Genomic DNA, 15,825 nt, shown 5'->3' with positions numbered 1-15,825 from the left:
TTCCGCAGCCATCGTAAACGCCTACTTGATCTTGTCACTGACACATCTTCACTCTGCTCAGATTGACGTCCACTTCGCAAAATACCAAAAACACAGCAAGCGATGATGAACCTCGAGCTATACTTCGCGCACCTCATGTTGCGTGAGCTCGAGCAGTTCCGCGACAGCGCACCCACGCCCGCCAAAGACGACGCCACAGAGGTTGCGCAGTCCGACCACCCTCCTCCCCCGTTTGCCACAGGGCAAGATTCGACCGGAGCCCAAATGGCCAGCACCAACGCCGCCATCGACGACGAGGAGAACAAACACCAAGCCACCCTCCAGCACCCGGGGGACATCAGCGCCCTCGTCGGCGCGGACGAGGCGGCCAACGGCTTCCAGGGCATGCCGGTCAGGCTCATGACCCTCCCCAACGCCACCGACCGCCAGCGGAAGGGCAACTGCGCCCGCCGGCGGCGCATCTACCGCCTCGCGCAGAAGATCGGCGTCTCCCCCGGCGGCGACCGCTGGGTCCGCAACAGCCAGCCATACCTGCAGCCGGCGGTGCCGCGTTCGGTCGTGCGCGCCGACGGAATCGTCGAGTACAACCAGTTCATGCACGACGACGCGGGCCAGGTTGTCCTCAGAATGCCGGGCGGGTGGAAGCGGGACCTCGTGCGGAAGCGGCCCCAGTTCCTCGGCGTCGCGGTCGTGGATGGGTTTCTGTGGCCGCGGTTTGGCCGCAGTCTCCCGCGGAGGGTGGCGGTTGATTGGGGTGAGCTGCCAACCCTCGCCTTTTCCCTGGTGTCTTGGGTAGGAACTAACCCTGAGTGCTGGCAGAGGAGCAGGGCTTCGTCGAGTTCAACGAGGTCCGGTACACGACCCATTTCATCGCGCGCGAGCCCAAGGTTGCATCCAACGTAGGATCGGAGGAGGAGGATGGCGTTCTCATCAAGTTTGAGGAGTAGGAACCCGGAGGGGGCAACATGGCAAGAACCTGCTTCGTCGCTCATCTTGTTGGTGCCTCAAACTTTGCGCAAGCGTCTTTTCGTCCAGTGACGGGGATCCCCTTGGCACAGCGGTGTTTAAACCTGGGGATAATCTTTCGAACCGACGGCCCTCTGCAATAAGCCCAGCACTCCGGAATCACATTTAGGAGCCTCCCTGCGCCGACTGCTCAGCAGGAACAAGCCTACAACATCTTGGCAGTGGTATTGAGAGGACCGCTTGTGCCTGGGTCGACGAACCATGTTCGGTGTGAAGAAGGTCGCCGGATAGGTTGGGCATAAGAGGCTGCAGATATACGAGCAGGCCAATTAGTTATGCTCCTTGAGCGAACTTTTTTATCTTTTGCTTCCTTCATTTGAATGACCAAAATCATGTACGGGATGACTGGACATTTGGGATCTATGACATAGGCACATCGAAACCAAGAATGGGTAGGCTTGTGTCGGGAAGCTAAATTGTCAATTTAAAGCCCTCATGCAGGTATATCGACACTGATCTCGTCTTCTAACAAATAGAAACAGTCTCGAACCTCAACGAAGCCCACGCACCAGCCGATGCCTCAAGCATGATGAATCTGGTTGGCCCTCTCCTCCTCCTGGACCGTCGCCCGCCCATCCTTCTCAGCAACATGGTGCGCGCCGCTCTCCGTCTCAGGGATGCCAAGCATCTGGGCGCCCTTGTCGACGTGGTTGGCGCCGCCAAACAGCACGTCGATCTCCTCCAGCGGGACCTGCTTGGTCTCGGGGACGACCCACCAGACGAACGCGGCGAGGACGACATTGATAGCCATGAAGAAGAACATGCACTTGAGCCCCTCGTTCTTGAGGAAGAGCGGGAAGAACTGGTTGAAGACGGCCTGCGCGACGTTCTGCGTCTGCGAGCACATGCCCACGGCCTGCGCGCGCACGTTCATGGAGAAGATCTCGGACGTCCAGATCCACACGGTCGCGCCCCACGACGGCTTGTAGAAGAAGATGAAGAAGAAGAGGAGGAAGACAATGGAAATCCCCACGGGCTCCGACTTGGAGGACGTCCCCGGGGTGGTCAGGCCCACCACTCCGACGAGCATGGTGCACAGGGCCATGCCCAGGGCGCCGACGATGAGCAGCCAGCGGCGGCCGAAGCGGTCGACTGTCCAGACGGCGTTGAGGGTGAAGAGGATGCCGAAGGTCGCGTTGAGCGCGTTGATGAGGTTGATCTTGGCCTTGTCCTTCCACACCTTCTTGTAGATGGCCGTCGAGTACGAGTTGAGCGTGCCCTGGCCCGTGAGCTGCTGGCCCGCGTTGAGCACGAAGGCGATGTACATGCGCTTGCGGATCGACGGGTCCTTGAACAGGGCGCCGTAGCCGGACGAGATGGCCTCCTTCTCGTACTCGATGGCCTCGCGGATGACCATGAGCTCCTCCTCCACCTGGGCGTCGGTGTCGCGGATCTTCTGGAGGGAGGCGCGGGCCGCCTCGATGTTGCCGGACTTCTTGATGTACCATCTGGGGGACTCTGGCTGGAAGGGCAGCAGGACTATGATAATCGCAGGGACGAGGGCCTGGAATATGACGACCATCTTCCAGTCCCACTCGCCGAGTTTCTCGCGGTGGAGCCCGCAGGCGTAGTTGATCCAGTACGCAATGAAGGAGCCGACCGAGTAGAAGGTCTGCCAGAAGGCCATGATGTAGCCTCGGATCTCGGGAGGCGCCATCTCACCAATGTAGACGGGCCCGGCAGCTGTGAGATCTCGGTCAGCTCGAAGTGACCGGGATATGGGGATCAAGTGGATTTACTTACTCAAGGCCATTCCTTGCCCGACGCCAACGATAACACGACCTGCCATGAAACAGCCGAGGCTGCCTTTGGGAGCAAACGTCTGCATCATAGTGGCGCAGATGGTAACGAAGCAGCCAAGCCCCATGCCCCAACGACGTCCCAAAAAGTCGGCCTGAGTTGTCTTGTCAGTCGGAAGTCCACGTAGACGTTATCCTCGGCGCAACTTGCCACTGGGCCTCCGAGAAACCAGCCAGACACGATCGCACCAATGGAGTACACCGTGTTGATCAACCCAAGCATGTATGTAGAGTCCGAGGTGAGGTTGAACCAGTTCAGCCAGTTGTCCGAGGCCTGGATCGAGTTGAAGGTCGAGGCATCATATCCATAGAGCACCATACACATGGCTGCCACAATGGAGATGTACCTGTGGTGAGACGTATCTGGTCAGCACATCGTTGGGTTCTCACAAGTTGACGAGGTCGACGTACCAGTTGTACAACAACTTTGAGGACGGCATCTTGGCTGTCTCTGCAGGCGGTCAACCGACCTGCTGGGTACTGTCAGGTAGAGAGGCAACTATGGGAGAAGACCCGAGTGATGCAAGTCACCGACGCCGAGGATGTCAGGACGAAGGAGGTGTGAGGAAGGCAGCTAACAAATGGTGGATATGGAAGGGAGTAAGCATTTATGTATGCATGAGGAGTGGACCTGCAGGGTGCAATATCTCTTTCCCATGGGGACATTAGCTTCACCGGAACACCGCAGCATTCGCGAAGGGAAAGGGCCGAACAGTTGCAACACAATGATAAGTCGAGTCTCCATTTTTTCCAGGGCCGGATGGCCACTCACAAGGATTCCCTCGCGGGCAGATTGGAGGGTGTCGATATGGAGCTATGCCCGGTCGAGCTGGTCAGCTAGCCCAAAGCTTGACTGATTTGTCCACGAGGACGGGGCGAGAAGAGATGGATCTCCAGCTCAGCGACCATGCATCTCGACCTGCCACAGTAGTCTGTCCGTTAGCCCACGGCGAAGGATTCGAAGGCACTTGTTTCCCCTCCCCCATGATTCTAAAAACAACGGTGTCTTCCCCCGGGTTTCCTCCTACTCGCCGTCTGGGGTTGAAGCGGAGAAATTTCCTGGGGCGGATTCCACCAATCGTGTCCTTACCGCAATACCGGGATGGGTGCTGTAAGGAGGCCTTCGACCTGCAGGACATATCTTCGTTGTGGGTTCCGAGAATTGGAGCGCTTCTGCCACGCGGCGAGGCACATTGAAGGAAGAGAAGCCCTATGCATATGGCTGCAGCTGCAGCCACAATTTGTGTTCAATCCCCAGCATGGCCGGAAAAGCGGCAGCTCATCGGAACGCAACCCTCTGTTGCCTCGGCCCCTTGTTTGCCTGGAGGGAGGTGGCACCGTAGACTGAAGGGTGTGATGACCGCCATGGCATCTGCGGCGTGGTGCATACGCTATCGGTGATAATTGATATCGGTGATGATGGAGGCGATGCACGGCGTCGCTCGGCGTATGGGACTGTCGGAGGGACTCAGAATAGGTCCAGCACGGCAGGCACGGTCGAGGCCAATATTGATGCCCCAGGATCTGAGATGTTTCTGAGAATGTGGCGGGGAGGTGGGCCCTGGTGCTTCCATCCAGGCCTAGAATTGCTGGGGAAATGTGGTCTGCTGGGGAAACAATGGGGACCGTGGGAATCCGGGGCTCATGGCATGTGACCCAGGAGTCCGGGGCCGTCTCACGGTGGAGACATGGATCCTGCGAGACTAAAACCATCCCAGTTGCTGGTCACGACGACAGCGCACCTGGAGTGCTCTGGCTTTTCTTTCGTGTGTAATCTTGAAGTTCGCTTGACCATGTTCCAAGGAAGCCAAGAAGCCGCCCAGGTGTCAAGAGGATCCAAAGTTCGGTTGAGCCTCAGGCGGCGCGGCGGGAGGAGCCCCCACGAGTCAGTGTGGCATTGCTTGGTGAGCTTGGTGAGCTTGATAAGCTTGAGAGCAGCTCCAGTGCTTGGCTGGCCTCCACAGGGGCGGTGGCTGCAGATTCCAGGCAATTCTGCTCGCTAGAACCTGATTTCCGCAACGGCGATGCTGGATTGCACTCCCCATTCCATGTGTCTGTCTCGCCGCCCGCATGTGCCGGGGCAAATTGCTGAAGCAAGGACCAGATCAGGCACCGCACACGCAGTCAGATGCGACTGCCTGTGCACGATGCAAGTCACTAGGCCGAAGACCGATTTGACATCCGTACAGCCGGATTGACAAGTGGTCGTGGAGGCGGCCGTCTGTGACCCGCCCATGTCGAGTCCCGGCATCTTGGGTCGAATCGCCCTAGGGGGGACAGCTGCCAGCCAGATCACCATTAGCGTGTCATCGTGTGGGAGGGCTGCTAGGCTGCTAAGACGGAAGGGATACGGGAGGCGTCTTAGGGCAGTCTGGATGCCCCCCCCCCTGTACGCATTGGTGTGGGTGGAATTTCCGCCAATGAGGAGCGAGAGCAGGGCTGGATAGCACGCGTTTGCTTGACGGTGATGGCTCTGCAGGTTTGGACCACCCCTCTGGGATTATGGGTTCGTGACAATTCTAGATTCCTGCTAGTCCTCTATTCTTCTTGCTTTGATTTTCCATCATTCCCGATTACTGCTCGGCTTGAGCCGACCATCCCCCACAATCAAACATTCAACAGACGATTCAACCCTGGGTTTTACAACATTGAGAGGAGATTCGCTCTACAGGACTTGAGTAGTAGTTCAAGTTTGTCGTTCGGGGCTCTCCTCTGGACTGTGCTGCATTGGGCGGTCTAAAGACCTGCGAGTAGACAGAGCGTGCCCGGTGCCCAGATCCGCGTGGAAACATGTTGGGGGCTGCTCATTGACACTGCCTTTGCTCGGTAGCTGAGTTAGCGGCCTCATCTCTCCGTCGCGATGTGAATCTGTGGAATGTCGCTGACTGTGGTGCTTGGTGGAACCCTCGCAATGCTCTTCTGCTTCCTCTTTGTTGATCATGATCAATCCGCGCTGTCCCGTCGCCGCTGTCTCCAGTTTCACCACCACTTTCTTCGCCGTAGCCTGCATCAGGTGGCATTGCTCACGGACATGATCATGAAGCTGGTTGCGCTTTTGTTGCTTGATGCGGGCCGGCCCTTATTTCTGGTTTAGCCCAGCCTACCAGAATAGCTCACGAAACACAGTCTACGAGCGTTGGCTGATCGCGAAGTCTTGAATGCCGCTTTTATTGCTCGCGAGGGCACATTCTTATATTATTCAAGGTTTATCTGTACTGGTTAAATCAATTTATAAGTACCTGCCTATACGCCCTGGCTTATTTTAGGCATGCTTTTGCGCCCGTATCTCTTCCCGAAGCCTCATTCTATCGAACTGGGTCAGTTTCGGCTCTTTCTGCTTCATCCGCTCTGAAGGTAAACACCTTCCTGCATCAGTAAGACATCGAGTTCTCATGAATCTGTCGCTCTGAGGCCACCCCAATCGATTGTGATTCTACTTCCTACTCCGCGCAGCTTCAGATTTTCTCCAAAGCTTGAAGTGTAACATTTATCACTTTGTCCAGATGGACAGCAGGGGCTCGTGCTGCCAGAGAGGATGCCATGCCGCAGGTCTGGGATCCAGGTCAACTATTACATGCTAGGGCGTTACACATGACGAATCACATAGCATTGAACGCGTGATGGTATTATTTATCATGTCCGTGTGTGGACTGCCCCAATCACTGCTCGATAGTGGGACCAGGAAGACTTTGCTCACTCTAGAAGATATGAACGAAGATCACCGCTGCAGTCTCCTTTCCATAAAAACAAATGTTGTTCATTTCGACCTAAAAACCTTGACCACTACCACGATACCTAATACTTGCGTGTGAAATTAATTTCCGTCTTGTGATGGTACGGCGCTTATATACTGCTGGGTTATTTCCAATAGCGATTGGAAATTACTGGTCTTTTGGCCGAGTGGTTTATTATGCCAGCAGTTAATCAATCGTCTCACGTCTAATGCATTTGACCCTAACTCCACCATGAAAGCAGAGAACCCATTTTGTAACAGAATCGGTCACCTCACAACCCTTGTAAGCTTCACCCATAGAGGGCTAAATATCGGCCCCGCCACTGCCTTGACATGCTTGAAGTCGTCCTCTTTGTTCCATGGCCAGTTTGGTCCACCATTGTCAATAGGCTCAATGTCAAGGTCAAAGTGCCAAATTATTTGCGCGATCGCCAACCTTGCCTCGATACCTGCCAAATTCTTTCCGATGCAATCTCTTGGTCCGTATGAGAAGGGACCTGATTTATTGTTAGAACCCCGGACTTGTAGGAGCTTGATAAGAGATCAGAGGAGGGACTCACGTGAAAGGCCAAGGTTATCCATAGTCTCGGGATCGGTGTTGAGCCAACGATCTGGGCGGAACACATAGGGGTCCTTGAAGTTGTCGGGCGAGTGCATGGCGGCGTACTCAGCCACTGCCACCACGGTGCCACCCGGGAGCTCGTGGCCATCGATTGGCATGCCGCTCTCCGGGACGACTCGGAGGCGCTGGACCGTGCCGAATATCGGCATGCGCCAACTCTCGCGGAGGACGGCGTTGAGATATGGCATGTCCTTGAGGGCGGTCCACTTGATGTCTTCCGCCTTGGCGAAGGTCCCGCGGATGAGGTCGCGCAGCTTGAAGTACTCCTCCCGGTGTGTGCCCATGCAGTATGCCCACAGCGTCAGGGTGAGGCCCACGGTCTCGCCCCCTGCTATAATAAAGCCCGTGAGGTTCAGCTGGATCTCGGCCTCGGACAGCAAGTGTCGATTCTCGTTGTTCTTCAGGATGTGGTACACAAAGTCCTTGTGGTCCTCCTTGACGCCCATGGAAACCCTGTCGTTGATAGCCTTGAAGGTCTTCCCGTATGTTTGGAGGCGGCTCCCGTAAGCGCTCTTGTCAGCCACTGTAATATTCATAGTTAGCGACCGAACCATGAGCGAGCGAATTCAAAACAACAACAATGTGAAGTGGAAAAGAGAGAATTGCTTACGTAGCCAGACCACCCATGGCTGTAGCACTGAATTTAACCCGACAAGCCTGCTCGCTGCCTGTTCGTATGTGCCCATTGTAACAATCTCTCGCAGAGACCTGGCCCATGTAAAATTTTCCTTTCCGCCAGACTTGAGACACCCAAACGGCTTGCCAAAGGTGAGCGACCCGATCACGTCAAAGGCGAAGAAGTTGCCCCAGGTGCCCATGTCAACGACTGCGGTACCATTGCCAGCCGAGTCACACGCGCTAGAGAACGCGGCGATGAGCTCGTCCACGTGGGATTGGACGATGACTTCTTGTTGGATGAGGGCGGAAGTTGTGAACACGGCAGCGAGTCCCCGGCGGAGACGAGCGTGGTGGTCCTTGGGGGCATTGATGAGTCCATATGGAGCCTGCATCTTGGTGGAGAGCGAGAAGCGGGAGTCTTTCTCGGTCGTCTGCACTCCTTTCTGGTGCAATTTTAGCTAGCTGCGACGCATCAATACGCTTGGTCACATTTTAGCCTACCTTGTTTCCATACCCAAAAATGTCTTCCATGGCCTGGGGAGTAGTGAAGCTCAACTCGTTCGGCGCAACCCGGACGACAGGGCCTTTAACCTGTTAGCTGAGCACTGCTGGCCGGAGAGCAAACGAGGCTGTATCCTACCATATTTCTCATGCAGCTTTTTGTAGTATGCGAACTGCCTCCCTCCGCACAATGACACGACCACCGGAAGGTCTGTCACTGCGTGATACCAAGGTCCTGGGTACTTTGAGAGGGGATGGAAGTAAAGTCGTTTGACGAAGAGGCCTGATATTGCTAAGACGCACAAATGCACCGCCAACTGCAAGGTCGGTCCGTCAATTCAACCAAAGCATTTGGCACAACGATACAAGAAGGAATTTCTAGATTGGCATACCATCAACGGCGAGACCATCAAAGGCGAGGCCATCGCCTCCAAAGGATCGTGGGGAGTTTCATTACTGACTGCCTCCATTCTGCAAGAGGGCGTCTCGTCTACAGAGGAAGATGGGGATAGTATTCAAGTGGGTTAGATGCAGTTGATCATCAGCCGGATTGAAGAGCATGTTGGCCTTTTTTTTCTCTGCCACCGTCGAAAATTCAATGTGCACAGAGGTTTTGGATTCTAAGGAACCGAGGTCCCCATTTCATAGGTTGGCATTGACTCGAGGCCCAGTCTTTAAGCGAGTGCGATTGCGATAAAAATGTAACGAGTCCTAGTAGCACGCCGATTATTAATCGGTCATGCATTAGGGGCCGTATATACTCAAAAATAAAGGCATACTGATTACTATGGAGCTAACACATCGTCAAAGAATGGGCGGCCAAGAAAAGATGGCACCATCCACGCAGTCCCCGCTGACGACGTCAAGGGTCTTGCCGTTCTTTGAGGGCCTCAAATCTGATGCCGGCCATCTACATTTCAGATAAAAGTACGTGTCAATGCTTTCAAAAGCACGTGTGAATGTTCTGCCGTCGAGCCACACAAGAAGGTTCAGGATTGCATTCCAGGGCTCACCTTGCCGGCCTTCCTGCACCCCAATGCCAAGGCCGTGTGCGGTGTCGACTTCAGAACTCGGAATCGGACATCGATGGTTGGGTATCCGAGAGCCACTGAAGCAAATGCCGAGACTAGGTTCAATGTCCGTCCGATCTTAGTTGCCCATTTTAAATTGACCAACATTCCTCAAGATGCACGTGATGGGGTTGAGTGTCTCGGGCCCTGTAGACGGTGGGATCGTCATCCTTGGCAACCAACCTTTGCTGCTGGCGAGATTGCAAGACCCGAGTCGTAGCTAGTAGTATTACGAGTTCGTTGTCCCGATGCAGCCTATGTACGGTTTGCCATGGGGGTTGCGAATTTTCTGTCTGAGCCTGTATTGTAGAGATATGATGAAGTCGAGCTGGCACAAAGGGTAGAGAGCTATTGAACAGCGTGGCGTCTATCACAGTGGCGGCCGTCTGGCGGCCAGGATATTCAATGTTGCGATACTGTAGAAGCTAGGCAAGGCTCGGCCGCCAGATCTGGCATTGCAGGCTCGTAGCCACCAGCTACAGCGACATTGGTCAGCTTCGGCTTCCGTTTGCCCGTACCTTTTGCCTGTGCGTTCCACAAAATCGAATGTTTAATAATGCTCTAGGTTTATGATCCAAGACCAAGAGAAAAGCGGAAGTAAATTGTGCCTTTAAAGTGTCATAGGCACACCATGTATCCGACAAGAGCGGTAGCTCCCACTGTCACACTCTACCTAGGTACTTATGACATATGTTTTTGTTTGGGCATGGACAGGCTGCCTAGTAGAATACACCGAGCCTCATGAGTAATCACTATCTACAATCATTGATGACTAACTCAATGTTAACATAATGGTCGTATAGTGGGAATGTTTATAGGCGGATATCGCTGCACAACCTGGGCTAGCGGCTGCTCGATGGTGCAGCAGAGAAACTCGAGCATACCATCAAAGACTCTGTGTTATAACGGTGCGTGCAACTTTCATCGATGAAATAGTGAGTTGATAGTCCACGCGTTTCGCTGGACAGTTCCATGCCCAGATTTGGTGACAGGGCAGTCTCCTCCATTGCTACATTCGTTTTGCCTTACAATCTCGGGACAAATCTTCTCCACTCAGGCTTTGGTTCAGCCACGTTGTACCTGGTCTGCACACGGCCTTCTCAAAATTTACCCGGCGAGTCACCCGCAGGAAGCACCAGAACCTGTGCCGCTTCAAAATGCTGCAAATACGATGCAGGGTGCGCGAGTGGACGGTTGAGGAGTGCCGTCTTTGCAGCTCCGTGGGTATATTTTCAGGCTTTGTACATTCTAAGTGATATTTACACAAGAATCAACGTGCCGTGATCTTGACGAACGGCCCGGTCGAGAGACGTTTACGTGCAGCTGTCGCTGCCAGCAACAAAGGTGCCGTCCGAGTTCTCGCACCCGCAAGTTCCATCGTCAGGGGACTTGATGCAGCCCGCGCCCTCTCCGCTGGACTCGCCCTCACCACTGTATCAACAAAGATGCGTTAGTTCCCGGTCCATGCCTGGGAAATATAGAGGGCATGACACTGTGTCGCGTGGGTGAACTCACGTCCAGAAGAAGGTCCAGCAGTCTTCATCCGCCTTCATGTCCGCACTCGTAGGCGCCTCGCATGTGTAGGCGCTGCAGGTTCCGTAGGGAGCGCCGTGGCTGCTGTCGTACTTGTGGTCCGTCTCGAAGACGGCGAAGGTCTGCTGTCCGGAGACGCGGGTGTTGTGGGAGCACTCAGCGGCCTGGATGGCCTTTGAGACCTTGGTGGCTGTTGGAGTAACATGGTGAGCCGCCTTGCCCAAGAATAGTATTCTCGGATAGGATTGTGTCTGCAGATCACTCACCCGAGCAGGCGGGAGAGGTAGGGCATTTGCCCTTGGTGTTGGACGTGGCAGGGTCGAGGGTCGCGAGGACCATGGCCGGGGCGGCCACGAGGGAGAAGAAGCTGGTGAAGTGCATTTTGGCGGGTGTTGAGTTTGTTATCGTTCAACTGATGATAGTTAGACTGTGGTGGATTAATTCAACTTGATCAAGCCAAGAGCGAACAAGATGGATTTATAGCTCTTCAACTTGCATGCAGCTGGATTATTGTGCCGGATTCCCATGGGGATGCGAACCAGAATTACGTACGGTCATATCGCTAAGATGAGCTCAGGGGCGAGCAAGAGCAAGGCTTAGTGAGGCTCTCCCTATTCCATGACTCCACGGAACAAGTTTACTGTGCCGTTTAAATTGGGGCCAGTGGGTTCCCGCGAAACAAAGTCAGCCCAGCCAGGTCGTTAGTGGGCCGTCGGAACCGCCACGGTCACAACTAGATTGGGAGCCCGCGATCTGGCCCAACTGCCGGCCCAAGGGGGCAGCGCTTACGAGGTGGGACGGGATCGGCACTACCCGCACCTACCTAAGACCTTCTCTCCCGCAATTGTTGTTTTTTTGTTTCCGAGCAATTGTTATTCGAGGCCTCACTGTCGATGTGGCTCGCATCGCTACTGGAAGCTTTCCACGGGCTGCGTTTGAGCACATCTGGGCAGGGATGGACCCATGCAGACAGGACGATGCCACAGAAGCATGCACGCCAGGCAAATTGACCGCAACGCGTGGATGCTGGATTGACACATCTAGTCACGACGGATCAACAACTCCGTCCAATTCGGGCGGCATACACACGTGTATTTCCGTGCTTGACGATGTATCGCGGTTCGGCAGTTGCCCCTGCAATTCAGCCCTATACGTACACGATGTCACATCTACATTGTAAGTCATCTAGGCGCGTCTTAGACACATCAGCTTGGTCGAGGCCGGTCTCGACCTCACGTATCTTGGTAGATCGCGCAGATTACATGTAGTCTATTTCCTATGCAACTTGTATAGGTCCACCTTGACTGAGATCAATACACGCACCTGCATGGACTCTCCACTGACGGCTTCTCTCGGATCTTACACTGGCTGTACCAAATCGTCTAGTTTACCGAGAGACACCCACGCCCTCCCTCGACATGAGAGCAGGGTTGGGGTTTGTTGTTTCGACCAAATTGTTCACCCCTGAATACCCCTGGGCCGAGATCCGAAAAAGGATTCCGGGGCGCAACTGGTGCCCGAGCACGGGCGCCGAGGGGAGTTCGTCAGCTTCTCTATTAGGGCTTCTTGATTTTGTATCGACTGACCGTGGTGCCTTTGTGGCAGGGGACGGTTTATTCCATTATAATTGACGACCAAGTTGAAGCCATTCAATCTCATACTTGAACTCATCGTGCACTCAGCAAAACTATGGGGTCCTTTCTTCCGCGAGATGGTCCCTGTACGCTTGCAACTTGCTTTGCACCGATGAAGGCTATAACACATTGCAGGCCACTGCGGTGCTCTGTGCCTAAGAGATCTCTAGGTCATAGTCCCTGCCTTTCCGTCTCCATCGGCGTCCTTTTTGGGGTTCAACTTCTCTATAAAGGTGGGTTTATGCTGAGTAGGACTCGTGGTGGTGTGTGTCGCTCCTGGCGTAGACTCACTAGTCCGGCGCATCTCGAGGCTGCCACGAGGGACACTCGACTTCCCGCGTGTGCCAGATCTCGGCGAGGTAGTGTAGCCGAGGGAGTCGGCACCATGGTGGTGAGTCCCCTCTGATGAGAGACCATACTCATGATCGTTCTCATTGATGCCCCGAGCATCTGCAGAAGGCCCGTACATCTCCGGGGTTCCGCCGCGCGTGGTCCTCCGGGTGCTCGGAGCGTGATACCCGACGCCAGACTCACCATCTGGGTGCGTCAGGCTGGTGGTACCCCGAACGCCAGCACCGTCGATGTGGCCGCGGTCCAGGCGCCCGGGCTCGCCGGCGAACGCATCAGACCGCTCCCCGCTGGAGCCGTGGACGCTGCCGCCCTGTCGTTCGGATTCCTCCAGTGTGACGGACGGTAGTATGGATGCGCCGTGGTGCTCTGGTTCGTGCTGGTGGACTTCGTGGATGGGTTTGGTCCGGTGTACCACGTGGGGCTGGACGGTTTCCTTTTGGATGATGAGCTGTATGTGTTCGTGTACGTGGTGGTGCACGTGCTCTCCCTCCACGGATGGGGCTGCGGCTCTCGTGTTCTGGGTTTTGCCAACCTCTCGTTGGTTGTGGTGGATGCCGAGGGTGTCGGCCTCCTCCTTTAGCCACTTCTTGACGTGATTATCGCTGCCATTCTGAATCTCACGTTTCTCGGGGCCCTCCTGTATGTGAGTGTGCTTCTCGGGCAAGATTTTTTTGTGTTTAATAGGCTGGACTTTGGTGTGATGGTGGTCCTTGTGTACCTCGCGGTCGACTGGCTTGTACACATTTTCGTGCTGTGCTGGCTGCACATATTCATGTTCCACTGCTGGTTTAACAGACTTAATCCAGTGTCAGTCGCCTTCCTCACATGTAATAATACCACCCAGTAAGGTGTGATCTGCGGTGGCTACGCTGAAAGGTAGACTTACTACGTGGACACAAGTCTCGCGCTCGCGTTCCTAGCGATGTGGCTTTTGAGCGCTGACTTTGCTTCCTCCATTGTGTGTTTTTTTGAGCTTGGGAATGGAAAAAAAAGTCAAACCTAAAGCTGGGAACTGTCGATGGTGTCTGCCTGCGGTACGGTAATATTGTTGCCGTTGTGCTCGATAGTCTGCTCGGAGTGAAGTAGAGAGTCGTATCATAAACAGATGCTCCCTCAAATAAATAATACCAAGCTGTACATCATTGAATGACATCGCATTGTCTTCAATACTTCGAAATGTCCGCTGTTGTGATCCCCAGCATCGCACCACCGGTGACGCTGCGATGGACAACACATCCCCACATGAACTGTGCTCCAGCTGAGAGTGGTGATAAGCTGTTTACTTAAGATAATCATTGTGAAAGAAGATCGAACACTGCATACACAAGTGAGGCGCTGATCACATAGGGCTGAATGATGTCAGGTGGGCCTGAACAATGTTTTCCTCCTGAGGGTCTCGCCCCGAGGTCCACACTTGCCACTTATTAAGCACGATCGCTGGAGCGTTTATCCGCGTCGCTCGCTTCATTAGGGACACGAATTCCAGTGCTTTGCTAGATGCTAGGATTGTTCGAAACCTCTGTAGTGAGCAGTGAGTGACGTCAATGCTGATGGATTTTGTCCATTTTGGCGACTGCTGTCGTCTCACCGCATCTCGCGATCCAAGAGTGAATTGCGGCCAGATTCTACTATCGACATCTGATCGGTTGTTTAATGCCACCGGAGCATTCAATCCGCCATTCCTAAACCTCTAGACTGCACGCTGATGTCAGTATTTGCCACGCAATCCGAAGTCCATCGCTTGGAAGATTGGTTGAGCTGTACCATAGCTAATTTCCTCACAATCGGGCAAAGATGCATGTACATCATGCAAACCATGAGTTACGCTTTTGTGGAAAGGGTGCATCCGAAAAAGTCGAATGGTCCTCTGAGCACAGCTGTGGAGAAGATTGAGAGGTAACAGGATGAAGAATGGACATGGACACTACTCACCGCTTGCAGCGCGGTTTAGCAAACCGCTCCCACCACTTCCAGCGTCTGAAACGTGTGAGTCCACACAGAAGAGACGTTCGAATCAATATTTCGCTGGTACGAGAGACCGTGCACTCAAATCACCGAGTGTCACAAGTGCGGATACAGATGTGACGGAATCAGTCTGACCCAGTACGTTAAGCGTTGGCTTAGGTACCCCACGCCACGCTCTTTGAGCAAGTGAGACCTTCACATGTAAATTATCCAAATGACAGGATCACCGTTTCAAACTCGCTTCGTGGTCAAATATATCACTAACTTACAATGCAGCCATCACGAGGGAAATTGTCCAACCCAAACAGCATGAAAATGTTGAAAAAAGAATCACTCGAGAAATTCATACCTACGATGTCTACCATCACATACTGCCTATTATCAGCACTGAGGTGTTACATCCAAAGAACTTCATTGGGTCGTCTGATGGGTGTAGTGTTGTTGAAATACCAGCAAATGAATTGGATAACTACGCAGTAGCAAACAGGGGAGGGTACTAACAACCCAAAACAGCAAAGCCGACAGAATGCAAGGTGTCTCATAACGGGAAGAGCCGTAAAGTTTCGGGAGAGAGATCATCAAGGGGCGCTCCTATTCTTTCAGATAAGAGGCTTACATGACAAAGGAAGGAATACCGCGAACCGAGTACCTCTGGCGTCACCCTCCAGTGTTCGAGGATACCATTGGCAGGACTGAGCCGGTTCTTATCCCTGCTGGGCTTACCCCCGAATGGAAGAAACTGCTTGATCGAGAGAACAAAGACAAGACACGCTATTATAAGGACCGGGCCGCTGATCACCTGATGCACACGAAAGTGCCGAGTTCATCGAGAACAACTGCCCAGACTAGACATAGCCAGCATGATAGGTCCCGGAATGTGGCTTTAATGACCAATTAATCCATTCCAGTCAAGGTTGGTCCACGGGATCAATCATCGAAGGGACTCTCGGGTTACACCAGTATACATAGTAGC

The 15,825-nt window shown here is 54.0% G+C and overlaps 5 protein-coding genes across 5 annotated transcripts; 1 reads left to right on the top strand and 4 right to left on the bottom strand.

Moving 5' to 3' along the window:
• Nucleotides 1–102: 102 nt before the first annotated feature.
• On the top strand, nucleotides 103–947 carry INS49_004971 (uncharacterized protein; the record flags this gene model as incomplete). Its single annotated transcript, XM_043165758.1, has 2 exons — nucleotides 103–754; nucleotides 820–947. 2 exons carry the CDS (start codon nucleotides 103–105, stop codon nucleotides 945–947), a joined length of 780 nt encoding a protein of 259 aa, XP_043017521.1.
• Nucleotides 948–1,546: 599 nt separating this feature from the next.
• INS49_004970 (uncharacterized protein) lies at nucleotides 1,547–3,265 on the bottom strand (the record flags this gene model as incomplete). Its single annotated transcript, XM_043165757.1, has 4 exons — nucleotides 1,547–2,709; nucleotides 2,770–2,920; nucleotides 2,980–3,172; nucleotides 3,237–3,265. The coding sequence occupies 4 exons, from the start codon at nucleotides 3,263–3,265 to the stop codon at nucleotides 1,547–1,549; spliced, it is 1,536 nt and encodes a 511-aa protein (XP_043017520.1).
• A 3,560-nt stretch (nucleotides 3,266–6,825) lies between these two features.
• INS49_004969 (uncharacterized protein) lies at nucleotides 6,826–8,329 on the bottom strand (the record flags this gene model as incomplete). The annotated part of the gene is made up of 4 exons (XM_043165756.1): nucleotides 6,826–7,055; nucleotides 7,119–7,703; nucleotides 7,791–8,241; nucleotides 8,300–8,329. 4 exons carry the CDS (start codon nucleotides 8,327–8,329, stop codon nucleotides 6,826–6,828), a joined length of 1,296 nt encoding a protein of 431 aa, XP_043017519.1.
• Nucleotides 8,330–10,682: 2,353 nt separating this feature from the next.
• Nucleotides 10,683–11,283, bottom strand: INS49_004968 (uncharacterized protein; the record flags this gene model as incomplete). The annotated part of the gene is made up of 3 exons (XM_043165755.1): nucleotides 10,683–10,800; nucleotides 10,885–11,092; nucleotides 11,169–11,283. 3 exons carry the CDS (start codon nucleotides 11,281–11,283, stop codon nucleotides 10,683–10,685), a joined length of 441 nt encoding a protein of 146 aa, XP_043017518.1.
• A 1,419-nt stretch (nucleotides 11,284–12,702) lies between these two features.
• On the bottom strand, nucleotides 12,703–14,045 carry INS49_004967 (uncharacterized protein; the record flags this gene model as incomplete). Its single annotated transcript, XM_043165754.1, has 2 exons — nucleotides 12,703–13,524; nucleotides 14,016–14,045. 2 exons carry the CDS (start codon nucleotides 14,043–14,045, stop codon nucleotides 12,703–12,705), a joined length of 852 nt encoding a protein of 283 aa, XP_043017517.1.
• Between the last annotated feature and the right edge of the window lie 1,780 nt (nucleotides 14,046–15,825).

The sequence above is a fragment of the Diaporthe citri genome (assembly GCF_014595645.1).
Source record: "Diaporthe citri strain NFHF-8-4 chromosome Unknown scaffold_14, whole genome shotgun sequence".
NCBI lineage: Eukaryota > Fungi > Ascomycota > Sordariomycetes > Diaporthales > Diaporthaceae > Diaporthe > Diaporthe citri.
Note: the sequence above shows the minus strand (reverse complement) of the source record. Positions and strands in the feature narration are given on the sequence as shown.